A 27,439-nucleotide genomic window follows, 5' to 3' on the forward strand; every position below is an offset into this window, starting at 1 on the left:
AAAGGAAGAAAAATGTGAAACCACATACACCAGAAACAAACAAACTGAGTTGTTAAGAAGAACCCTCACTCACCCTAATGGTGACATGCTTCATCACGGGGTTCCCACTGGAGGAACCAAATGTCCCTCCAGTGTGCTTTGACGCCTGATTTACAGCGGAGCGGGTTGTTGTGAGATGGACTTGGTGTATGTGGATAAGTGCAAGTGAAAGTGAATTAAAATATATTAGTTGTACCCAAAAACAATTTTATTCATAGGTCAAACCAATATTGTTAAAACCAATGTGTGGGATATTAAGGGTGGTTATATTATTGACCACTTATATCCCTTCAGTAATAGGTCGACATGTTTCAGCTGTCTACTTATATTATTGCAGCTTTCTTCAGGACCAGTGACGTAAAAAATCCCTGGTGGTCCGTGCTCGCTAAGGCACGTCCAACCAGTGGATATGTGTGAAAAATGAGCATAAAAAAGGGGGTTACCGTCAGATACGGTTGCTGCAACCTAGTATTTCCAGGTGCGCAAAGAAAAGCACAGAACTATAGTTCTGTCATCTATGGGCTTAGGCGGGAGGGGGGCTACCTTCACGCTACTGCAATTAGCTCGTAGCGACTCGCCTCCTTACACCTATCGGATCCGCTGCCACCCTCCCGCCACTTTCAGGGTGGCATGGAGTCGCTGTGCATCACAGTACACAACCTAATGGTGCACAGGAGCATTGCTAAAGATTTTTCCAGATGCAAGCAGGCACTTTCGGAAATTCTTAAGGTGAGTAATCTGCATAAATCAAGTATCCACCAAAAAGATGCACAGAAATGGGTGCCAAATACTGGCTGTTGCGACCAGAAAATAATTTTACAAACAGACCAATATATCAATGAGATGCTTAGTAAAATTCTGAATCGTAGTGGGTCATAATCAGACCTACCATAGGCCACAAATTAATTCGCACTACGATTGGAGGCAATCACAAGGATGGTGGCCAACTATGGTCAGCAGGCAACCATGGGTGCGTTCACTTTATAATAAAGTAAACTTTATTTAATTTTTAAAACGGGGAACTTTTTTTTATATAAGAAACATACCTTCTGTTAAACAAAAAAGTTACTTTTATTCAAGCGTTTGTCAGCCAGCTGTCAAAAATGGTCGTCTCATGCCTACTCCCTACGTAACTTATTTTCAAACCACAAATTCTCTTTTGTGAATGCATTACTACCCCAAAAAAGGAGCCAGAAGCTTCTCAATGTCTTGCAATCAGACATCTATTGCAAAAGAATGATACATATCATACTGATTGGGTACTTGGAATTAACGTCTACAACATGCCCTTTCCAAATGATTATTCAGTATGGGGTCACAATCTAATTTTAGGAGTCAGTAAAAGTTTACCTTCTCCTATAATGGCATTTGTAAATAGGAAAAAGCATTTTTGCCGTCACAAACTCCAAATTGGCGCGTTTTCAAAAGAAAAAATGCTCAGTACATCTGGCCCAAAGTTACTTCACTACTAAAGAAGCACTGAAGAAATTGGGAGAACCTAGTTCAGCTCTTCCTTTATCACTTTAAGTGTATTTGCACCCAAGAGTTCATTCTATATTCAGGACTTGGAGCATATAGTCAGTCGTGAGGACATCTGAGAAGATCCCTTGAGCGAGGGAGTGCTGATAACGGAGTGCAGGAGTAGGAGAACTTCCCCAGTGATGACTTTCAGTTTGAGATGTTGGGAAAGTTAGAGAGTGAGAGGACTGAAGGATGACGGTTGCAGAATGAAATGAAATGGGATAGCTGGTGGGAGCGATGCAGGTTTGAAGTGGTCAGCTTTTCAATCATTTACATTTTTTTGAAAAAGTGGCTGATTATGCTCTTCTTATCAGTGGATCAGATAGTAGTTCCACAGTGGTCCTCAAATAGTGTTCTTGTTCTACCGGATGTGTCATTGTCAGCTGGGGTCAGTGCATTATTTAGCTGATGTGATGAGTTGGGTGCAAGTTGAACTGGGAGAGGGAGTCTGTTTTTCTTCATCTCCGTTACTATTTGCAAAAACATTGTTGCTGGAGGCGCTTGAAATACCAGCGTACAAATGTTTTCAATTTGCACCTTCTTGTTTTCTGCAGAGCTCGGACGCTTGAGTGGTTTTACAGGAATGTATTAACATATGTATTGTGCTGGTGATGTGGTGACTGAGCTTGAGTTAACTAACTTTTGTGAGGATGTGCAGATACTCTCCCTCTATGGTGGGAAGGGAGAGGGAAGAATGATAGTAGTGTGATTGACTGGTCCATGTGAAAGGCAGTAAATGGAAATACACTTATAATTTATCTGGGCAAAAAACTAAGTTGAGGTCACACCAAGAACGATTGAAGTTCACCAACTCTTTGGGCTGTAGTCTTTGCTACCAGCAAGGCAGTCTTAAGTTGGACCAAGCAAATAGTTGCATTGGCTGAAATGGAAAAGCCACAAGAAATGCTAAGTCAGCCACAAGATCGGGGGCGTGGCCAGACCGCCGACCATGATGGCCGTGCAGAGATGAAGCTCCGCCAGCCGATTCCAGCTTAGCAGGGATATCCCCTACACATGCAGCATTAATTGACTCCAGCTTGACATCGCCGGATCGCTACACGAGTGGTGTACACGGCGATCCCACCTGATCACGGTTTAGGGCCTCCACAACTGGTTTCCCGGCGCTTGGAGAATTATGGGGCGGACCGATAGTCGGCCGACGCTGGATCCCTTTTCCACAGAGCACAACTGAGGGATCAATGTGGCCGGGACTGGCGCACGACTGGAGCGGACAGCCAACACTCCGGTGAGTGCACCAGGAGCTGGTCCTCCTTTGCGCTCTCCCCTCTCCACCCAATCGCCAACTCAGCCGGGACGCGGCCTAGTTTAGCGGCACCCGGGCTATTCCACTCATTCCTGCCTCCTCCCTGAAGTCTCACGGGGACAGGGCCCCTGGGCGGGCTTGGGAGGCGACCACCCAGTCGCTTGCAAGTGTGGAGGAGGGGAGTGGCGAGAGTGGATCCATTACTTCCGGCGCCCGGTTGCCCCAGCGCGACAACCTGTCAATCCGATCGCTAAGTAAATGTAAATGTCTTTGTACTTGTATAGCGCACAGCTACCCGCAGTGGGTCTCCCAGCGCTTGTACGAATACCGCAAGGGAACCCTTCCTGGTTTTCCGTGTGAAGTGTCCACTCCTGGGCACCCCCATGGTGAAACCAGGCATCCCCGGCGCTGTGGGGGCCGTTGTGGAGACTAAGCAAGCTATTGCCCAGAGTTGCAGCGTGGGACCCATGATTAGAATAGGCACTGAGGCGAGAATATCCGGTCAGAGGAATTTATGAGCCCAAGACTCGCAGAGGCGGGAATCGAACCCTGGTCCCTGGCCGGAGCTCTGCATCAAGGTCTGCCTGCTCTAACCATTGAGCCACACTTCCCCACAGCGGCCGTCAGACTCAACGCTCTGGCTGATCTCTACATTGCAGTGCCAGAGACTGGTGCCACCACCTCGCAGAGAATGAAGACATCTACGCCCTGAGCCACGGCCTACACGCAACTGCCTGCACCGCATCAATTGCCTGTCTCTGGTCCCCTGCATTCCAATGTAAGGGCCCCATTATTACTTAGAGCTGCAGTCTAAGTCGTACATACTTATACATCTGAGCGTGCCAGTCAGCATGCTCGCGTTCTAGGGCCCCCACCACTCCTCCGGTCAGGCTACACCGGGGAACGGCACGCCTGCTCTATATGCACTCTGGGCCCCATCTCCATTCCCCCCTCTCCACCCGCTAGTTAAAGGTCTTAGCTTTGTCCCCTACCTGTATTCAGCTCCGGGATCATTTTGCTGCCGCTCCTTTCTTGTTTTCGTACAGCGGCATGGGCCACAAAGACCCTAAGCAAAAGACCCTCTCTTTTGAAGAGCTTATTGAGAAAGCTCCAGGGCGGCTCCGACACGGCAGAGGGAGACCTGGGCACGGACCACAGTGACAACCCCACCGCTCAATCCTGATCACGACTACAGGAGATGAGAGCTGGTTTTAAAGCGCTGGATGGGCAATTTGACACTTTGGACAAGCGTCTCAAGAGTCTGGGGCCAAATTTAAGTTCCTGATAGACGCTTGGATGTGGCTGAGGCCCGCATATCTGACATTGAGGATGGCACTGCGCAGTCACATTAAAGATTGGAGCGTGTAGAGCACATCCTCAAGGACGTGGCGATTAAGAATGAAGACCTTGAGGAGCGCAGCAGGCGAAACAACATTCCCATCTTGGGAGTGACGGAGACAACTGCCACTGGTCGCCTTGATCTCTTTGTTGAGACCTTGCTTGCTGACATGTTTGGGAGGGAGTACTTTACCCCTGGCTTTGTGGTGATGCACGCTCATTGTGCTCTGGGCCCCCGGCTCAATCCGGGCTGTCCTCCAAGGCCCATCATGAACTTCAGAGACAGCGACACTGCACTGCGCCTCGCCAGAGAACGTAGAGATACCACATGACAGGGCTCTAAACTAGCGCTCTATCCGACTTTACAATCATGGTGCAAGAGGCCCATCAAAAGTACAATGGGGTTAAGGCCACCCTTCGGAACTTGGGTATGAAGTATGGCATGCTCTGCCTGCCATATTGCGATTCGATACAACCCTACCGAGGTGCAGGAATTCTGCCAAGCGCACAAGCAAAACAACAACCAGGCAATCGCTGATGGGACCTGGTCCTCCCCTCCATGCAGCGTTTCCGATGCAAGAATGGAACTTTTTTCAAGTGCCGAAACTGGCTGACTTTACCATACTGTTCATTGTTCATTTGTTAATATAGCTGGACAGGGATAACACTTATCAATACAAAATGTTTCAGATGGCTGGTCGACTGGTGCGGCGTTGCCACCCCTCATGGTGTACACCTTGGGTCTGTTTCTAGTGATACGAATATATCAATACAGGAATTTCTCAATCCAGTTCAAAGTTGCTTGTTGTATCATGTTTTGTTGTCTGCTGTGGTATATGCCTCGCTTTATTTGTAGTGAGGTTGGGCAGGGGTGGTGGGGGGTAATACAACTTTATTCGTTCAGACATTTTGAGTTATTTATTGTTATGCTCACTGATCAATTTAACACTTATCGACGATATGTGCCAAGACCAATAGATGGCCCGCTAAGGTAATGTTGATGGTCCCTCTGGTTTGTCCCTGCTGTCTTGGAACGTCAGGGGTCTTAATGACAGCCGCATGAGAAGGCATGTTGTTCATTATCTGCTACTTCATAACATCAACATTGCTTTTTTACAGGAATCGCACTTGTCCAAATCTGACTCCGCACGTTATGCTTCAAGCTGGGGCACACACATATTTTTTCTAACTTAAGCAATTATTCCCGTGACACAGCAATTATTATCCACAAAAGGGTGCCCTTTAGTCTTCGCTCCACCATTGGGGATAGCGAGAGTAGATACACAATTGTCATAGGATCATTAATGGGTCACAGCGTCGCCCTGGTGTGTGTCAATGCCCCGAACACTGATTCTCCCGAATTCTTTCATTCCTTACATGCCCAACTTATTAGGTTGGGCTCTGTTGTAGTGTAGTTCCTATATTCCCAATAGGCTCTGCGCATTGGAATAACAAACAGCAGTGTAGACGTAGGACTGAGGTCATCTAGGTCTCTACTGACTATGTTAGACTTAATTAGTTTTGCCAGCTAGCTCAGAGGTCACTAGAAACTTTCTCGAATGAATAGGGAGGGGTTAACTTCCCTGATTTAGACAAGAAGGGATTTGCTTCTGACAACTATATAACATGACAACTTTGCTCCCCCAGAATAAGGAGTATATCTCCAGTCATGTGAAAACAATAGACAGCTATTTCACTCAGTCAATCGTGCATGCTTAATTTCACCAGAGTGCAGAGAAATAGAGAGACAGGCGTTTTCAATGAAAGGTGTTATTTTATTGAGCCGTCTTCTTTCTCATGCAAGAGAAATGAATTGCCACAATTGCAATACTTATCATGAAGTAAAGTGCGTACAGTAAAATTAGTATTATGAAATACTGTAAAAGCATTGATATGGTTTCTTAGCCATATGATACTTTAAAATGGATAAAATATTTACAAACATAAAAACATTTACTAACGAGCTCAACTGGTGCTTCTAAGATACGCCTACCCCGGTGTACCTGACCTAAGCCTAATACGTGGGAAGGAGTAAGTAAGTTGCAGTTTTAAGTTAAGTTGTGTTTTTGCCAAGAATCTGAATCAAGAATTCTCTTTAAGGTTTTAATCAGCTCCGTACCTTGATTATAGAATGAAGGAGGTCTTGTATCTAGTTCTCAGGACTCGATCTCCCAGTGACCCGCAAGGGTGACTGGAAACACCGGAGCTGGATTTCTCAGCATGACAAAAGGCAGCTTCTTTCCTGGTGTGTAAAAGGGAGGGACGGCTTCCTTCGGCTCTCGCATCAGCTGGGCTTCAGATAAGTAGATAGCCGCTCTGCTCCACACCACCGTGTGTTGCTTAAGGCAAGTGTTGGTATATTTATTCCTGGAAGGTGCCGTGTTTGACGTAAGGTTGGACATAAGACGTCAATAAAAGATGTCACTAAGAATTGGACGTTCTTTAAGCGCTCGCAGGAGTTCTATGACAAATCAAAACAAAAGCATGGGGAATTCCCAGGTTGCTGGAGGTTTGGTTTGTTGAAAGAACTCGTTGTGCTCTCTAGGAGTCTAAGGAAGTAGCCTTGCCGTATTTGGGCTGCATGGGCTATGACTAAATATGGGTATGATTCTTATGCCTTTATAAGGACATGATTTATTATAACCATATAAGGGCATACATCTGGAATATTTAATTAGGGTCCTAGATACATTCACAACACAGTCCTATTGCTGGTTGGGGGTGATTTAAATTTGCTCCTTAACCCCGCCTTAGATGGCATTGCTAAATCTCCTGGCACTTGACCACGGGCTCGCCGAGCTCTTTTAGATCTTTGTGAACAATTATTGCTACTCAACATATGGCGCAAGCGTAACCCTTCCACCACTGAATACACACATTATGCCGGCCAACACAACACTTGGGCCAGGATTGATTATTGGCTTTTTTCCCCTGGTATATCCTGCTGGTACCAATTAATCGTTACCCTTCCGAGAACATATTCCGACCAATCCCCGCCTAAACTCCTCCAGGGTGTGGCCAGACCAGATGGGTATGAGCGACAATGGCGCTTTCCTTGTCGAGCCCTCAACAACGACCTCTTCTACTCTGAGGTGCACAAAGCCATTGAAGAAAAATTTGCCATCAATACTGGCTCAGTTGACATTTGGGCAGTCCTGTGGGAAGAGTTTAAAGCATATATTAGGGGTGTCTGCATTGCCAAACATGCCAGGGTACTAAAAGCTCTAAGAGTGACACTCTCTCGTTTGGAACGAGACCTGAGGGACATTGAATGCGCAACAAACATTTCTAACCCAGCGATGACTAAGCGCCGATTTGCCCTCCTCACTGAATATATAGAGTCCGCAGATCACAAGATTTTTTTTTAGGAAATATCACACTGATCGTCGCTATGGCGAAGATGAGCAGCCAGGCCGGGTGCTAGCACAGATGCTTCGAACCCCCATACAGCAAAACTTACATCACTGAGTTGAGATCCTCCACTGACCAGACGCTCACAGACACCTCTACCCATCTGTACACTTCTAGAGTAGGATACGATCCCACTGCGCAGGAAACATACCTATTGGAGATTGCTTTGGTCTATCTAGAGAAGAATCTGCAGGAATTCTTGGCTAAACCTATCTCAGCGGACGAGGTCATTAGTGCCATCGTGGCCCTTTGAGGCTCCTTGGCCCCTGGTCTAGATGGCTTTACAGGAGATTTTTATGAGTCACATAAGGACCTACTGGCGCCTAAACTGATTGAGATATATGCAGAGGCCCTTGAAAGACAATTTTTACTCCCTACCCTTCGCGAGGCTGGCATTATACTCCTTCCAAAACCTGGCAGAGACCTGTTTCTTTGTGGGTCATACCGTCCCCTGTCCTTACTAAATTTAGACTATAAAACTGTGGCCAAGGTTCTCGCTATTTGTTTGTCTCTCCTAATGGAATTCATTATTTCCCCTGCTCAATCCGGCTTTGTCCCCCATCGATCCACTTCACTGAATCTTAGGACGCTCTTTTCGATTCTCCATAAGATTAACCTTGAGGTCCCAGCAGCCGCCATCTTGTTAGACACTGAAAAAGCGTTTGACTCCCTAGAGTGGCCTTTTTTGTGTCCGTCATGCACCGCATGGGGATGCCTAAGGGATCTATTGCCACCAATTAATTCTGAACGGTACGCTTTCCCGACCCTTCTCTCCATCCCGTGCACTCAACAAGGCTGTCCCCTGTCTCCCTTATTGTTTATCTCTCGCTATGGACCCCTTAATTCGACATTTTCAGGAGAAGCACCTACAGAGGGGCCTCCAGTTTAACACTGGCCCTCTACTGGTTTCGCTCTATGCCGACTACACTATTCATCGTCAAGGAACCTCATGTCAACTCGGAACCATTTATTAGGGAAATAATCCGATTTGGACAACATTCTGGCCTGGGCATCAACTGGCGCAAGTCCGTTATCTTTTCCTTAACCTCGAGCACGCTGCAGTGGGAGTGTGAATTCCCCCTTGAATGGTGCACTGACTCAGTTAAGTATTTGGGAATTCATATCTATTTGGACACAGCCCAAATCCTCTGCCTCAATTATGGTCAAGCAGTCAACACCCTAGAGGCTCAGGTGGAGAGATGGCTGGGGTTACCGTTATCCATCGCTGGCAGAGTAACAATAATCAAGATGGTTGTTCTCCCCAAATTTTTATATCTTTTCAATAACATCCCCATACCCGTCCCGAACAGTTTCTTTTTAACATTGTGCTTGCATCTTATCAGATTGGTCTGGGGGGCAGACAGGCCCGAGTGCATTGACAAGTACTGACCCTTCCATATGAGAGAGGGGGATTTGGAGTGCCCAACCTTCGGTTATACTGTTTAGTGGTCCAATGCAGCTACGCCTTTGCTTGGTTCCACCCAGACGCTAAGATCCCATTTCTCCGTCCTGAGGCAGATTTCAGACTGCCTGAGTAGTTGTCTACAGTATTACCCAAGGGCATACCCAAAGGCCCCAGACGGTCTCTACCACATGTTGTGCCTGGGAAAAACTGAGGCGGGTCACCGGAAACTTCTACTCTATATTCATCAGCTTTACCTATCCCCCAATGCCCGTTGGCTACCGATCACAGGGGTGAGGCTGGTGCAGTGCACCTTGGCCAACTTTGACATCACTAAAGCTGGAGACCTGTTCCCTACTGGGCATGTCTTCTCTGGGGAGGACGAGCAACACTTCTACAATGACACCTTCATGGATCGCTTAGTTCTGGGACAAATCTGTTTGACTCTGCGGGTCTCTCTGCCTGGTTTTCCCATTGAACCAGATTTGTTCACCCTATTCTCCACGGTCATTGAGAGCCAGGGAAGGATCCACCTCGTATTAAAGCTTTCAAAATCGAGTTCTGATATCATTTCGGTCAATGACGACAAGATTCGTAAATACTGGGAAGACAACTTAGGACGCCCCATCGCAGACGGCCAATGGGTACAGTAACTAAAAAAGTCTCTTTAAACAGCCAACATTAACTACACCATTTTAAATTTCTGCTTAGAATGTACATCGCCCCGGCCAGATCTCACAGGCTTGATCCAGACCTCACAACTGTCCTAAGTGTGATGCTCCATTCGCTGACTTTGCCCATCTCACGTGGACTTGTCCAAAAATACAGTTATATTGGGAGGTTTTGCACAAAACACAAGGAGACATAACTAAGCCGTCCCTCATTCCCACACCTGGTATTGCATTATTGGGTTATACGGTAAACTTCCCCAAAGGAATTCGGAGGTTTGTCTCCCTTAGTTTGCTGCTAGACAAAAGTGAAATAGCTCTACATTGGGGCCGCAAGACAGTTCCCACATTACAAAGTTGGCTGAACAGTCTAGCATTCTGTAACACTAACAGTGAAGTTTAATCCAACACATTGCTTCGCTCCTCACGTCCGAAAGACATCTGGGGGCCATTGAGGGCTTATGTGGAGGTTGAACACCGAACTAAAAACGTAACAAAAGTCAGGAACAAGATCCAAATATGATGGGGAACAATAATAATCAGGGTGAAAGGAAACAAGTGAAGCAAACCTTTCAGAAAGCACACTACTGAAGGTGACTCGAACAAGAAGACTGGTCATGAAGAACCCAAAGATTGATATGGCAGCCAAATCGCCTCTTACATAAGTCACTGCTAGGCTCTGCTTAGCAAGAGACAGAGTGAGGTGCACAGCATCAGAAAAGTGTGACTGAATGGCTTAGACACCTTCTGACTTACAACTGTGAAAAAACTTGTTCCAGTGATCCACATACATAGACTATGTGGCAGGTTTCTTGGCAGCCACGATAATATTTGCATCGGGTGGCAAGCAGAAGGACTGTAGCTGGCAACACTTGATCTCCAAAGTAGCAACCACAGTGGCCGGAGAAAGAACCTGTAGAAAACAGCTGCAAGAGCAGTTCCACTGTGAGCAAGAGAGGGAGAGGAAGCAGAGTGCAGAGTTTCAACAGATCAGTGAACCAAATGACCATCACCCAAGCTGGGGCCATCAGGGTCAGTTGCTCTCAATCCTCTGTATTATCTTTGGGACTTTTGCATAAATCTGAGCAGAGCCCTGTTGAGCTTGTAGGCATGCCTCAGGGAAGCACTCCAAACGAAGTGCATGGCATAAAAAAGAGGAAACTGCCTGCTCTGGGCCATAGCAAAAAGATCCATGTATGGCTACTCCAATCCATTACTCTTGTCACATCAGGTCGGAGCCCCCCCCCCATGGTGATCCTCTATGGAAAAGCGACTCGGAGCATCAGTTCTCACGTTAAGTAAGACTTTAAGGGTTGTTGCTATTGAGATATTTTCCATGTTGCTGCGCCCCCTACATAGCTGAATCACCACCCACCAAAGGGCTGACAATCCCATACTGCCTTGCCTGCTGAAGTAGTAGTAAGAAGTTGCATAATGTGACCTAACTTCAATAGCACTCTATGATAAAAGTGAAGGCGATCTTCATGGCAAGGCATAAACGGCATGTTTAAGCTTCCGACATTGCAGGACTTCACAAATGCAGCCTTTTACACCCCAAGGATGCTCCAAAGTTTGTCTGAACACACTTGGTATCATCTTTGGGATGCAAAAGACAACAATAGTGGAGTCTTGTGACATAGAAACCAGGCACTCTTTAGAGCCTCTTTAGGACGCAAGACTACAATTTGTCATTTATGAGCATCCTAATTAAGCGGTGAAGAGTATTCCTGAAAGGAACTGAGGATATAAGTTTTATGGTTATTAGCTGAATCAACAGGAATGGAAGGAACATGGAAATTCATAATTTTTTCGGCGTTTAGGTATAACAACTCATTAAAGAGAATACATCCTATTTGAAGGTTGTGCAAGGCTTATTCAGAAAGATCCCTGATTTATAAGTTCCAAGTGATTGCGTAGATCAAATAGTTAAGGCATAAAAAAGCCCCATGCCATGGAGTCGCCCAATGAGAGCTACACACCAACGAAGAGCCATCACTAAATACGGAAGCCTGCAGCTGTGCGGCGCTGAAGGGATAGTCTGCTGACAAACTGGATAGGCACATCAAGCAAGGCGCATCCGGAAGAAGAGAATCCAAGAACTGGAACCGAGCTGAGAAACATGCTGAAGCCACAGCTTCCTTGGACACCACCGCCATGCAGCCCAAACCTGATGCAGGAGGTTAAAAGGCCCAAAACGTGCATGACTTGCAGCTTCAGGATTGGCGCTTAAGTTTGAAACAGGTGTATCATATCCCACAATCTACAATTGTATGAGAAGGAGAAAAGGGCCTTCTAGGGACTGCGTGCAGCACCACCCCTGCTGAACATTGGCCTTTGAGTGGATGTGAGCTGGAGCTGGCCATTGATTGCCAAGCTCAGTCCATGATAGAGAACTGCTGATGTTCTGTGACACGGTCAGGGGATCCTTGGCTTCTTCAGCTAACTGTCTACATAAGGAAATACTCCTGACCTCCACGGTGAAGGGGCAACCATGGCCATCACCTTGGGGAATATTCACAGAGTAGGAGTCAGTATAAATGTTAAAACCCAAATTTATAGTGCTGGAAACCCTTGGTAAGCATCACAAAGCATTGGTGTAGGTAGGATTGGCAGGTGGCAATAGACACCCTAGAGGTCCAACGACAGTACCAAATCTCCCGCACTGAGGGCCAGCAGAACCTAAATCGGGGAGAGCATCTTTAATTTGCCCTGCAAATGTAAAGTGAAGGTCCATGATTGGTCTCTTAACTCTGTCCTTCTTGAGAATAAAACTGTGCCCTTTTCCTCCATGGACACCACTTCCCTTTGCTCAACAGAGGCAGAGCAATAACATCTGCCTTTAGAATCGAAGGAGCATATCCAGGTGAAAGGAGAATAGTCCAAACACAAGGACAGAAAAGGTAGATTCTAGTAATTGCCAATTAGATGAGTGATCCAGAGATCAGCCGTGATCCTCTCCAAATTGGTGAAAAAAACTGTACACCCTCCCCCTCCATTAGAAGTTGGCTGTGTAAAAGTGGGATTTAGGGAGGCACTGAGAAAGCAGTTGAAGCAGACAATTGAGGCACTGCAGCTGCTGCTGCTGATGATGGCATCCCTTGGATCCACTCCTGCTTCAACTGATGAGGTGTCGAGAAGGTTTGTGAAAGTGGGTGCAGCCAGGACTCGTGTGCCCTGGAGTAGCATAGTAACTTCCTGTTATGCTAATAGAACTGTTTTCCTCAGGAAGACCTGGACCAGTGAATATACAGTGTCTCCGTTGCGTTTTGAGGTATTTCAGGGGCTTCAGACAGAACCTGTGGCAGTGCCGAGCCAGGTGGTGTCAGGTCATCTGCAGACTAGCAGGATAGCGCTGATCCATGAAGAGTGGCTCAGAAGGTAAAAATAGTACCAGTACTGAACAAGTGTGCATGCCTGCCAGAGGCCTTGACCCACGCAAGATTGGCCAATAGAGTTGGAATTTCCAGCTTCATCTATATCAGAATCATCTCCTAGTATGAGGACGAGCCTCGCTTTGGGAACCAGCATTGTGGCTCTAAGGCCCCAGGACTCCCTTAGAGGAAGAAAAGGTTTTCTCCTTCCTATGGAGTCCTATTTATATTTTGTGGGAGGACATCTTGGGAGGTCATTTCCTGTCGGGAAACTTACCTAAAGGGAAAGGAAATTTTTGTCATAGCCCTGCAGGCTTTGTACAAAAATAGTTTGGACTCCAGCTCTCTCATGACCTTTGCGTGTGTAAATTATAAGGAGTCACAGGTCACAGCTCCATGCCGGACATCACATACAGAAGTTGTATGTTTCTGATAAGGACATAGTCGGTGACCAGATTTGAAGTCTTGGGTAGAGACACTTGACCTAGTTGCTTTTGAAAGCAGAATAATGTTTTCAATAAAATACAGAAAAGAGCTCTGGACCGCCTCAATGGGGCATGTAAATGCAAGAACCGACCCCGGCTCACTAACTGGCACCTTGCATACTGCAATGCCAGCACTTCCTGGTCGGGAGAAGTCACGGCTAGAGCCATGTGAAGCCACCTCTTGACACTGGAGAGCTATTGCTGGGGAAAAAGCTTCTAGATACAGTCTGCAGGAAATTCATAAGGTGTGGACTTATGCAGGAATACATATCGATGAGAAAAACAGAAATTCTACTGGTGGCTCACATGTCCTCCAGGATCCACCGGATTCGGAATGCAAAGGGCTCAGCTGGGAATTATTTTGCTGCCTCATGACCCTTGCAGCAGAAACTGCTCACTGTGCAAAAAAAAGAATGCTGAAAACTGGACTGTTCCGGCCAGCTCCTGAATAAGTATTACGTGTGGTACTACTTATCAGTCATGCACCTAGTGGCCGTGTCAATAGTACCAGTAAGGATCGTATTTATAAAGTAGTTTTATATAGCGATACATCTCTCCTCTCAGTTACTTTAGAGTGCTCGACAGGCGTGTGGCACAGTACCACAGTGTGGCAGGGAGTTACACTCCAGACAAACGGTTACCTGACGGGGTTCATAATTCTTCGATGGCCACTCTTTTTCTGTTGAGTGAAAGGTAATTCTGAATACAGGCACTAGTTATGGTGTTAGCAGCATGTGAGCACGAGCAGTATAAACACAGCTGCCCCACTTCTCAGTAGAGTGGGACTTGGAAGGAGTTTTGGGGTATTTTGCAAATCAATTTCCCATTAATCTTCAGTGATCCCGACTTCTTTATCCAGGGTTCGTGAGTGCCAACAATTTGTCAGCATGGTGAAGTAACTATCTTAAATGAACTGTAAACTAACCTGTAGCATAGCCAGTGATTCCGAAAGGCATGGCTGTGTCAACTTGACCTTCTCACAAAGGCAAATTATTGTGAACTCAATTAAAGGGGGTGACTGTAAATGCAGAGCGAGGACCCTGTCCTTTTCAATTAGGAAACTCCGCCCTCTGCCTTTTACCTTCTACAACTGTAGAAACACTAAACACGGGTCTAAAGCTGCACATGTAGAACTTAACTAATGGAAGGTGTTTAGTAAATCTAGATTAACTTCATGCAGCTTCACTTGGCAATGTCCTTGAGCACACGCGTTTGTTGACAGTGCACCCACAGAGTTCCATAAAAGGATCAGGAAGCCGCCCACTTCCAATATAATCTGTCACAAAATTGTGCACCAATCTACCAAATCCTTGACAGCTACAATCCAATGACTCAATCATATAACACAGAAAGGAACACAAACAAAACGCAGTCATCAGACCACTCTGGTCATGAGAAATCCAGAATTCTTGAGGCTCCTAGATTCTGAAAACTGCTTTGGGACCATCACATGTTGGAGATACACTACACACATGCAGTGAACATTACGTAAACCATGACATTAATTTAAATGCTCTTCACTGGAACATTATAAAAAGATCCGGCATTACATTCAATGGGTTAATGTTAAATACACAGAGAAACAAGCCGCCAGCCCCTGCCAAGGGATTGGCACAATGAACGCTTTTGCCACTTAACTGTGGGAGCGGACTTCATGGCATTGAAAGAAGCTCTGCTAAGAGCAGCTATGCATGTAAAGAGCCTGTGAACACCGCACAGAACCCACCTGAAAACCTATCGCTGTCGCAAAATATCAATTACCGCTTCTTTCATGGGGCGGAAGGTTGCCCCGGCTCGGAGAGGTCCCCGCTGAACTCACCACTGATGAATATAACCACTCAATTATTTAGGAGATCTACATTTCCATTAGCTGGAAATAATGTGGTCGTACAAAATTTATTAAGGAAATTGTCTACATGTTGTTTCTTCCGAATGTCACTTTGTCTCCAGCTTATTAAAAGGCCCATGTTTACTGTGCAGCCAGCAGGCATTGGTTCAGGGATAGCATTAAGTGCTGGCAAAGCCTACGCTGCCTTCGCTCTGGTGCACATGGCGAGCCCATGCCAGATATGCAGATTACCTATGCAGGACTCCCTGCCGCTCTGGTGGATGCAAAGGCTTCATCTGAAGACTAGAATATCTTATGTTGATGATCCTAATGAACAGAGAAGTGCTAAAAAGGTTACTTGCCAGTCTCCTACCAATATCCGCGTAATGTAGAATATACTACTACGCACAGTTTCTATCATTACATTACTGTTCCAGAAACAACCGAAGAGTTTGTAAGAAGCGTGTTCAAGCTTTCGAAGATCTACACGAAGCATCTTTCTTCCAAGGATATGAAACACCACCTCCTTCCCCTTAAAGGTCATTACCGTGTCAGGTGGTGTCAGAATGCAGTAAGGGTTCTTGATTAAAATTTAAGTGACACTCCGGATACTCGAGAAGAAACAGCTGAGGGATGCTCATGAAACATGGGGGTATCAACGTTAATGTGAGTTCAAGTAACAGGTTAATTTGTAAGATAATAAGAGCGCCTTCACACTGGACTCCTCTTTCACACCAAGACAAAGGCGCATTAAGATGAATTCCACCTCAACATGCCAAACAGATTTTACTTTACTGAATAATACATGCAAGCTGTCAGGGTATTGTCCTTTTAGCATTTACTCAACAGAAAAAGCTGCAGCAACCGAACTGCATCGTTCGCTTCCAGTATTTGAAACTGTTGCATCAAATGCCAATGACAACATTTTTCCAATTAAGTTCCTACTTATACTCTTCCACAAAACAAACAGGGGGCGTATTAAACCAAGTTTCCAGGGAAACAATGGACAATTACACCTGTTTCTTTTACGCGTCCCCCTTAAGTAATATGGATTGTACGGATGCACATTCTGTACCCACATGATCCCAAGGGGGTGTCCTCTTATTTGTTTTCAGAATATTTTCAGCTTAAATCGCCTGATTTTATTGCACTTACCATAATTCAAAATTAACTAACGGACACATAGCTCTTAGTGGAAATGTATGTACCCCCAAATTGTCTTTAGGAATGTTTTTTAAGCAAGAAAAAAGCTTAGTAACTTCTATGAAGTTATACAATGCCCTTATGTTTTGAACATCAATTGTAAACAATTGTATTTATTTGCTACTGTGTTTTCTAATTTATATTGCAGTTTCAAAGTCTCAAAACAAGCCATTCCGCCAATCTTCCCATATGTTCGTCAAACTAGCAATTCTACGTTAGGACCAGGTCTTCCAAAATAATGTTTGGCTGTTTCTCCTGAAATATGCATTAAACCAAAAGGAAAAATGTACAGAAGAATTGAATCTTCGTCCCAGCTTCTTCAGGATTGAGCCCCATTCTTGCAATTACACTCTTACAGATTGTAATTGATATTTACTCCATCTCAAGTCTGCCAAAATTCCTGCTTTCACATTAAGTTCTGTACATACTTTAGCTCGATCAAAATCCATGATGTACTATCTGTGTTATGTTAGGACCAGACAATGTTTTTCTCCCATTTGTGCATTGTAAAAATAGAGACACCCACACACACCTCAATTTTTAGGAATTTGCAATATTTTCTGAGGGAGTTTTGGCGTTTGCCATCTATACACAAATTCATTAGGTATGTTTTTTAGTAACATACATGGTATGAAATCAAACATATGCTCTAATCTTGTTGAAATAGTAATGTTAATGGAGAGGCTCCCTCCTCCCCAACCATGTTATGAGCAAGGTATCTTACCTTCATTGTGTTCAGAATTTTTTTATTAGAACTCCATCAATATTAAGTTACATGAAGTTTTAAAGTCGATAATGATCAGAATATGTCTTGATTATTGCTGCAATACTAAGAAAACTGGCAGAAGGGCTGTGAGCCGAACCCACTGAACATGGAGTTACTCTGGAGCGTGAGAATATTCTAGGATGTCATTTCAAATAGATCAAGTCTGAGCTAGATGTAGAAGAACACTGATCGAAACCCCAAACCTCTACAAAAGAATAAAGTGCTCCTACACCAGTTCTAGTAGCTGGCTGGTGCCATTAGTCAACTATCAAGTGAATAACAAACGTAAAATACAATTTCTGTTAAAGTTCACAGAGCGGGTAAAGTAAAAGAACGAAAATAGGTAATTAATCGGACAATTGTACAATGTTAAAAAAACTCAATTATTCAACAGGCAAAATAATGCACAGTAGTGCACGTGCGCAAACAGAACGTTACAAAGTCGTAAGCAATGGCAGACATCTGTGATCAAGATGCAAGTGTGAAAAAATCACACACTTAAGAGTAGATCTAGGTGAACAGGGACATTTTCAGTACGGCAAAAGCATCCTCGGCTGGGTTAAATCTAATGCATAACATAAATGAAATGCATACCTTAAATAAAATGCATACCTTAAATAAAATACGTACCTTAAATAAATCAGCAACCAGCCCATAGTCAGCCACTTGGAAAATTGGAGCTTCTGGATCCTTGTTTATTGCAACAATCGTCTAAAAGAAGGGGAGAAATACATTCATTGTTTAACAGACTGGTATGCCAGCCGAGATATAAATAGTTGAATTTTCATTTGGGAGTTTTCAGATCACTCATTCCATGAATGACATTTTCAAAAAGCTGATTTCAAGAAACCCAAGAGGTGGAACCACCTGGAGGACTCTCTGCTCCTCGCCATATACAGCAGGTTTAGGAGTCACATCGGGGCACCAGCAAAGCACGGGCCAGCTTGAGAGCGGCAGTAATACACAAAGAACCATAAGGCAGTGAATGGACATTATCACATGGTATGAATTGATGTACTATGACTAGGTGGGGTTTGGAATAAAGAAAGAAGGAATTACTGAAGTGATGAAAGATATCAGTTTTACATGAAAGTAGTGTATGTACTGATATATTAATAAGAATGGAGATAAACAGTAGAAAAGGTACAATACAGTAAGGAGTATTGACTCCTCCCATCCACGTCCCTGGGACAAAAAAAAAAAAAAAAAAAACTGAAACGTGTCCAGCACGCGTGCAGTGCATGTGGCGGATCACTTGGCTGGGTAACAAGTAACTCTGTGTTAACATCCCAATAGCCACTTTTACTGAGAACACATTACACAAGCAATTGTGTTATGAAATTCTTGGTGTTCCTCCTAGGATGTTGATTTCTTTTTTATAAATTCAAAGAAAAATAACAGAAACTTTTCATGTTACAATCAGCAGTATATGTCGGTTAGAGATGTGGTCTAAGGACCAAATTATTGATCCTGGAATATAGACACAACCAATATTTTAAATGAAAATACAGAAGTGCAGCTGCTCACTATTTAGAGTACCTATTTGCTACTGAGGTGTGCCGGTACTGTCCCATTTAGGGCCAGATGTATGACCGTTTTTGGGAGTCGCGAATGGGAAATCGGCACGTTTGTGACCGCAAAAGAGGTCTGCCCTATTTACAAACCCTATTTTGCAAGTAGGTAACCTATCACCGACTTGCAAAACAGGGTTTGCGACTCGCTATTAGGATGGGGCGTGCCAAGCCCACTTCAATGTAAGATTTTTTTGCGGCCGCAAAACACTAGCAGTTTACCACCCATTTGAAATGGGTGGTAAGCCACTCGCAGGGGACCCCTCCCCCTTTATGACTGGTATTGAAAATATTTTTTAAGAGCAGACACTGAGTGGTCCCACAGATCACTGCCTACTCTTAAAAATGAAACTAACGTTTAATTTTTATTTTTTACATGCATCCAGTTGTCCTTTAAGGAAAACGGGCTACATTTAAAAAAAACTGCTTTATTTAAAAATCAGTAAACAAAAAGAGAGAAAGGGATTCGGGCACTCTTGGTCCCCAGTCAATTAGTAAATAAACAATGGAAGAGTGTCCGTAGAATAAGCGTTCAGAATGATTATAGCACGTGAGATTGAGGCCAGTTGTAAGTGGTCATATGGAAAGACCAATTTCAAGAAAAAATGCAAGATTTTTTCAGGAAACCCTCACTCACCCTAGTGGTGACATGCTTAATCATCGGGTCCACCGGGAGAGATCGAATACCTCCCCGGTGTGCTGCGACGCCAGGAGACTGCGGAGCAGGTTTTCGTGAGGGTAGGGAGTGAAAAAGGTAGTGAATTTAAAAATGTCCAAGGTTGTACCAAAAAATCATTTATTGGCTGGTCAACCTGACATATTAAAAGCTTACTATGTGTGGGGAAAACTAACCAAATAAAGTATACTGGTGTTTCCCTTTTAGAGAAAGGTCAACATGTTTCTGCCCGTGTTGTGTGTGACTTTACAGGGCTTTCTTCAGGACCAGTTTGCGAGTGTCACCTTGATAGGTCTGGGCACGCTAAGGCCCACCCTGCCAAAGGCAGTGAAAGTTAAAAATAGCACTATGTGTGAAAAGGTGCATGAAAAATAAAAAATTCAAATCATACAAACTTGTAAGTATGGGGGTTTTACCTCTATTACGAGGAACCTAGAAGTATGTGGACAAAAAATAAGACAAACAGACAAATAAAGAAACAAAGAACACAAAATCAATTGTTGTTGTTCATCTTTTGATGGCAATTTCTGCAACTCGGTGGCGTGACACGTGCTGGCATTCCTATCAAAGGCCGTGGCCGAAATGAATGGGATGCGAAGGAAAAGGAAAAGTTGTGCCACAAACCGGGGTGGTGGGCCTCAACTAGCGCTGAGAAGTGTGGTCCAGCGCGCTCTGTTGCACGTTTATGTGAGGCAACAGACTGAGCCAGCACGTGTCACGCCACCGAGTTGCATAAATTGCCATCAAAAGATGAACAACAACGATTGATTTTGTGTTCTTTGTTTGTTTATTTTTCTGTTTGTCTTATTTTTTGTCCACAGACTTCTAGGTTCCTCGTAATAGAGGTAAAACCCCATACTTACAAGTTTGTATGATTTTAATTTTTTATTTTTCATGCACCCTTTCACACATAGTGCTATTTTTTAACTTTCACTGCCTTTGGCAGGGTGGGCCTTAACGTTCCCAGACCTGTCAAGGTGACACTCGCAAACTGGTCCTGAAGAAAGCCCTGTAAAGTCACACATAACACGGGCAGAAACATGTTGACCTTTCTCTAAAAGGGAAACACCAGTATTCTTTATTTGGTTAGTTTTCCCCACACATAGTAAGCTTTTAATAGGTCAGGTTGACCAGCCAATAAATGATTTTTTGGTACAACCTTGGACATTTTTAAATTCACTACCTTTTTCACTCCCTACCCTCACGAAAACCTGCTCCGCAGTCTCCTGGCGTCGCAGCACACCGGGGAGGTATTCGATCTCTCCCGGTGGACCCGATGATGAAGCATGTCACCACTAGGGTGAGTGAGGGTTTCCTGAAAAAATCTTGCATTTTTTCTTGAAATTGGTCTTTCCATATGACCACTTACAACTGGCCTCAATCTCACGTGCTATAATTATTTAAAAATCAGTCACAGACATAGTGGTTTACTGACCCTAGCAGGCCACCATCCCTGGGAGTGCTAGCCATTCCCAATGGGGTCGCAACTTGCACATGCCTCATGAATATTAATGAGGAAGGCAATTTGCGGCCCAATTTGGAAGCACAAAAAGTGTCTAAGACACTGTTGTAAATTCCCAATTTGTGAGTCGCAAAATGATGCAATTTGTGAGTCGCAAATCGGAAGGGTCGTACATCTGGCCCTTAATGTATTGAAGCAGCGCTGAGAAGTGCAGGTACCCTCCTTTTCAAGATAAAGAACTCAGTAGTGTACCGGACAGCAACAGCCCATTTATAGCACTGGACACGACTGAGTCCATAATACGTAAGTGGCCCTTGATGTAAAGGGTCTTTGCACCTCTTCTTTGCACTTCAATCTTGAGGGCACACAATTTGAGCCCCGGCTATCTCGCTGGGACATTCCTTCAATTCTACGGGTCAGGACTCCCTGGAAATGTACTTTGTGCCATGCAACCACACCTTATTACCAGCAAGGGCGAATAGGCCACTGGGAGGATGATAAACTCTTTGTCAACTATCACGTGGTGTAGTTTGCGACAGGGACACACGCCATCAGAGAAATGTTCTTTAATCCCTAACAGCACATTGGCCCCTCGGCATTGATAGACGGCCCGTCGTGGTCCACAAAGCGCGTGTGTTTCGTAATATGAAGCCGGGCCTTGCAGAAAGCATTAGGGTTCACTTTACATGCAGTAATGTGTACAACTAGACTTTCCAGTGTCGGATGTTGTCCTTCCTGGGGTACGCCTACTGTGCCCGGGAATATGTCCACTCACTGTTGGAGCTGAGTGAGGCTTGAACCACGTCAAGGGCCGCAATGGTTCAGAAGCTGAAACACTTGGATGCAAAATCTCGGTGAGCAAATTTCCGTTCGTCTCAATTGCAATTCTAGCACCTCTCTGAACTAGCACCAAAAACCAGATGTTCGTCAGTAAGCGGACGCAAGAGTGAGTGAAGCTCAAAAGCGGTATTAACACCACTACTAGCATTTTGTAGGTCCAAATAAAGAGCAGCATCAGTGGAACGAGTGGGAATAAATGATCTAACTCATCATCATCTTCCTCTGCGTCATGTGGAATATACTGAATGTCTTTTACAGTGTGAGAATCAGAAGCAAACATATCCTTCAGTCACCTATAATACTGGTGCTGAGGCAAAGGCTTCGTGAGGGAGTCTTCCCAGACAGACTAGGGCCTGGGCTTTGGTAATGCGGTATGACATCAGCTGAGTTACAACCAAACTTGGGTCAGATCCAACACTAGCATCGCGGTCCAACCAGGAACAAACCCACAGGAAACAGCAGGCCCTTTGCAGAGGTGTAGAAGTAAAGCCTGGCACCGGCAGCGAGCGGGGCGAGTGCCTAGCAGGCAGGGACGTCCCAGGTTAATTGGATACAACTGTTGAATAGGATCAGAGTCTGACTAGAACACGGACTGCCGGACCTATTCATGGAGAGAGAGACAGAGAGGGGGGGGGTGACAGAGAGAGGGGGGGAGAGAGAGAGAGGGGGGAGGCAGAAAGAGAGGGGGGGAGACAGAGAGAGAGAGAGAAGGGGTGAGGGAGAGAGGTGGAGGGAGAGAGGGAGAGAGAGGGGGAGGGAGAGAGAGAGTGAGAGAGAGAAGGGGTGAGGGAGAGAGAGAGTGAGAGAGAGAAGGGGTGAGGGAGAGAGGGAGAGAGAGGGGGGGAAAGTGGGGGAAAGAGGGAGAGAGGGAGGGGAGAGGGAGGGGGAGGGAGAGAAGGAGAGATAGAGAGGTAGAGTGGGAGAGAGAGGAAGGGGGAGATGGGGGGGGGGGGAAGATTCCCGCGTAGAATTTTTGTGCTTGCATCGAGACTGGTCTATTAACTTTGTCTTGGATTTACCAGAGGACAGACACTTGGACAGAGGCAGGGAGCGGACCGAGGAATATAAAAGCCACCAACCCTGCTTCTTGTGTAGAGAGACTTACAGCTTCGCTTCATGTTCACTGATAGACACTGCAGTGCATCAAGGAGGATTTGTCGCACAAGTTCCAGTCATGCTTGGATCCTGACCACCAAAGGCAGATGTCACGCAGAACCTTGGTCGACATCTGCTGACGGCAGGGACAGCACGGTTTAAAGCCTGTAGTCTTCAGAGGGATATTTTCCTTAACACACGGAAGATTCAGTATTCTTGAACACCAAAAAGAAAAAGTTGGGGAGCAGAGGTCCAAATCTGTGTGAAATCTGCAGAATAAATCCGAAGCAACAGTGTCTAGCGGTCTGGTCGCCAATCGTAGAGACTACACTGCAGAATCTGAGGGCGGACACGGGTGCTGGAAAAATTTCAAATCCAGCCTGGGGGGAATTCAAGACAGTTAGAAAGACACATTGAAAGTGGTATTTATTTAGCCTTATGTAAACCTCCAATTAGAACTATATTTAAAGCACTATGTGCTTAAGTGTCATTTTTGAATATTCTGCAGGTCTTCTCGAACAATTGTCGGAATTCATCCATGTACATATTGAACAATCTTGGATTATCAGTGTTGCAGTGAGAGTTACTTTCTTAAATAGGTATTTATAATGACTTGTAAAAATCCTGCAGATATCTCCATATTTCAAGTATTGTGTGCTCAAGTGTCATTTTATAATATTGTGCATGTCTAAGCCAAACAGGCACTGGGTTTCCCTTACTGGCCTTCTCTCGGACAGGATGGACAGGCGCATGAGGCCTTGAATCGACGGAAAATAAAGAAATCGAAATCCCAATGGGCAGGGTCTGCCCAGTGCGGAGTACCCGCACTTCTACATTTCCATTTAAAGCACATGTGTTCCCACTGAATCACGTGCCTGCAGCTTATCATGAATCTTTACAGGGAACTATATGGGTGTGCAGCTTTCCTGTGCTCTTTAGATACGTTCCCGCTCTACAAATATCACTAAGCTGGTTTGAAAATATATATATTTCAGTTCGGGCATTTGGGAGCAAATCTTTTAAATCTCGCTTATTTGCCTCCCGTTACCATGGATACAAAAAATGCCAAAGGCAGCGAGGCATCCTATCACGAAGTGCCTGGTCTGAGCTTGTTTCTCCCGGGTAAAACTACTTCCAGGAGAACCACCTGAACTGTCCGTTTAATGGGCAACCTGTCCAGTTTTCCTGGGTATAATTTTGCCACGAAGAGCCACAAAAACCGCATTAATCCATTGAAACGTCTAAAAAAACACTCGGTATCGCAATTTTGCCAGCGTAGGGAGTTTGGGCTGTTTTATAACATAATGGAGTTACTACGGCTGATTTAAAAAATACCAAAAAATACCCACCGGCGGATTTCGTCAGATGTGTAATTCTCTAAATGCTTTAACCGGCCCCAAACATGGCATACAACGCTTGCACCCCTTCGTCGGTGAAAATATTTTCCTAATTGGTTGGCATTATCAAATGCCCGCCTGCTTTAAATACATTTCTCACTCTGGGATATCTTGATATCTTCACATATGATCACGCTGATCGTCAATTATTATTTTATTTACTTTGTTCTCTACAAAAACACTTTAACCGCTGCAGCCGTTGCTACACTGGAGAAGGTCCTCGACAGATTATGTAACGGTCGAACAAATCAATGGTCACCTGTAGGTGGCAGTGTGGTCATTATTATAAGCTGCTGCTGCTCGCACTCAGTGCTCTGCCCACACTTTGAGTTCCTGGCCAGATGCACACTTTGTAGGACTTTGTCGTCTCGAGAACGACTCTATCACCAACACATTCTACCAGGAGCTGTGCTCAGATTATTCCTGCCTCATTTACACACCCTCGGTTTACCTGGATGTAAGTCTTCGAACTCACGCGGGTGCTCCCTCATTATGCGGCGCTGCATCTTCCTCTCATCTCCCCACCCACCCGACAGTGGGTCCTTACTGCGGGTAATGTATGCTGCTGTCACACATTGCTTCACAGATACATGCCCCTATAATGAACGGACGCTGCACCCCCTGCATCTAACCCGTCCTTTTAAAGGCGACTTGTGACGTCTCAAAGACATGACGCAGCCCCAACCCTGCTACCAGAACCGGCAGCCGAGGGGAAGGAACATCATTAAAGCTGCACTTTTAAAAACGAAAACAAAACGTGCCTTTGCTTTCTTCTGCTTAGTGTCTCTTAGACGAACAGTGATTCTGCAGAAAGATGTCGCCTCCTGTGTTTGGGTGTATGAGGCTTCAAGGGGTCCTCGGCAGACTCCATACAAGTATTAGGGAGGCGGGGCTGGGTGTGGTTGATGACGTTTGTGACACAGTAGCTGCTGCTGCAAGCACGAGGAGAAAGAGGTGGAAACCAGAGCTCCTGTCTGGGTCCCTTACATGCCCCCGGGATGGAGAGGGCGCTCAGGAGATCTGTACCACAACATTTTCATTTTTTTTCTTAGTTTTAGAATCTCTTACTCTTTTTACATATTCTGAGATACAGGTTTTTTTTCTTTATAATTCTGACTTGAATTAAACGGATTTCAAAAGTTTTGCACCAAATAACGAATTGCTTTCTGTTGTGTTTAATTTGCACCAAAGATTCTAATTTTTTGATGCTTACAAACTTTCTCTTTCATATGAAAGAGAACCACACCAAAGATATTCAGTAATTTTGCTAGGGTGAAAGGGAGTCCTTTGTTTGTACGTCTCTCTGCATGAGGCAGCAGATTTTGAAGGCCATCCTGGCCCGGATGGGCAGCCACTGAAGACTGCTAGTCTCATGCTACCAGGGCTGCTCGCAGAGTGTATTATCCTAGCAGCCGATTTTAGGATGGATCGGAGTTGCGCTATGGCTGTTTGCTAAGCTGCTGGTAGAATGGCATTTCACCTAGTCTGGAGACAACAAGAGAACGGACAAATGTATTGAGATGATTAGTGGAGAGGAGATGCCTTTAATGTATGGTGGTGGAAACTGGAGGTTTTGGCCAGGTTATTGATATGAGAAAGTTACGTCCGTCGAGTCTTGGCTGAATCCTAAGGCTAAGCCAATAAAGTGAGGATCGGTGAAATTGAAGGAGTTTAGGATCAAATTTGGTCACATGTGGAGAGGGGAGGGAAATCGGTTCCTGTAGGTTTAGATGGAGGATGTTCTCGGCTATACAACTTTATTTTTGGGATGGGCAGCTTGCGAGAGGGGAGGTGCTTTCAACTGTTGAGATTTTTAAATAAAGTTGGGGGTTGTATGTAAATTGATGCTGGTTTACAGCACTGTTTTTCAGGATTAGACTTAGGGACTCAAGTACAGATTGAAAAGAGCTGGTGCTAGGATGAAGCCAGAGGGACTAGCCAAGGCACATTGGTGGTGGTGTCCCATCTTGCCCAGTTGTCATCTGTTGGCCAGGAAGGATTTGAACCATCTTAAGACTCTGCGTTTATAGCAACTGATGAAGTGTCTGAAGTAATATTTCGGGATCGATAGCGTTGAAAGCCGTTAATATGTCTAGCAACACTAGACAACATGAATGGTCTTTTTCTAGAATATGAAATATACAGCCCAGCAATTTTAAAGTAGTGGTTTTGATGCTGAATCCGGATTGGTGGTTGTTATTTTATTATCATAATAAAATATGTAGTTTAGCTGCTTGGTCACTGTTTATTCTATGGCTTTCCCAAGCCATGGCAGGTTGGAATTGAACAACAGATGCTTGCCAGTAATCATGCTTGGGTTTTTGGATTATGCGGTGATTTGGCTGGATTTTAGTGCCGTCGGGAATAAGCTTTGATCGAAGGAGGCGATGCTAAAAATCCCACTATGTATCTTAATCTCGCAGGACTTCCTCCCATTAAAGGGAACATCATTCTCCAGTTCCCACATTCTACATTATGCTACAGTTTTCGTGTATAGGACGCAACACCTGTTGTACGACATTTTGTAATGATTTAAGTAGCAAAATGTTAAGGTTTTGAGTGCTGTAAAGCAGTTCTGCTAATTAGGAGCACGTGCATACGTTTGTGATGAAAAGTCTATTATTGCTGTTCCTGGTACCACTTGAGCTTGAGAATTTCCAGTTTTGTATTAAAAAAAACTTTCTTAAAGATGTTTTGGAGTTTAACACCTCCCAAACATTCAACTGAAGCAGCCATTTAAATGTGCTGCTACGAGTATCAATCATGTTGGTTTTGAGGTTTATAAAAAAGAAAAAACTGCTGCTGGAGAAAACAGGGTGGGTTTTGGAATTAGCTGATCATTGGCTGTCAGAATGGACTAAAATGACGAGTTTTGGTTGAATTCAATTATGACGAGACAATCACATGTACTCAATATCGCAAACATTTGTTAATAATTTATCATGTATATTATAGATAATAAAAACGGACATATCTTCAATCTAATCATACACCCAAGAAAAAAAGATTACATTCTAACCACATGCACGTATTCTTTATGTGCTGCTCATCATTTCCATTCGGTTGGACATCGTTAACGTTTTGGATCACGGGGGAGGAAGG

The 27,439-nt window shown here is 44.7% G+C and overlaps 1 protein-coding gene across 1 annotated transcript in view; it reads right to left on the reverse strand.

Moving 5' to 3' along the window:
• ETFA (electron transfer flavoprotein subunit alpha) overlaps positions 1-27,439 on the reverse strand; it is a 415,153-nt gene that overhangs the window by 36,504 nt on the left and 351,210 nt on the right. Inside the window, exon 11 of the mRNA XM_086959425.1 lies at positions 17,927-18,007. Coding sequence (XP_086815551.1) covers positions 17,927-18,007 — 81 coding nt within the window. The remainder of the gene's footprint in view (positions 1-17,926; positions 18,008-27,439) is intronic.

This window comes from Lissotriton vulgaris, chromosome 2_2 (assembly GCF_964263255.1).
Source record: "Lissotriton vulgaris chromosome 2_2, aLisVul1.2, whole genome shotgun sequence".
Classification (NCBI taxonomy): domain Eukaryota; kingdom Metazoa; phylum Chordata; class Amphibia; order Caudata; family Salamandridae; genus Lissotriton; species Lissotriton vulgaris.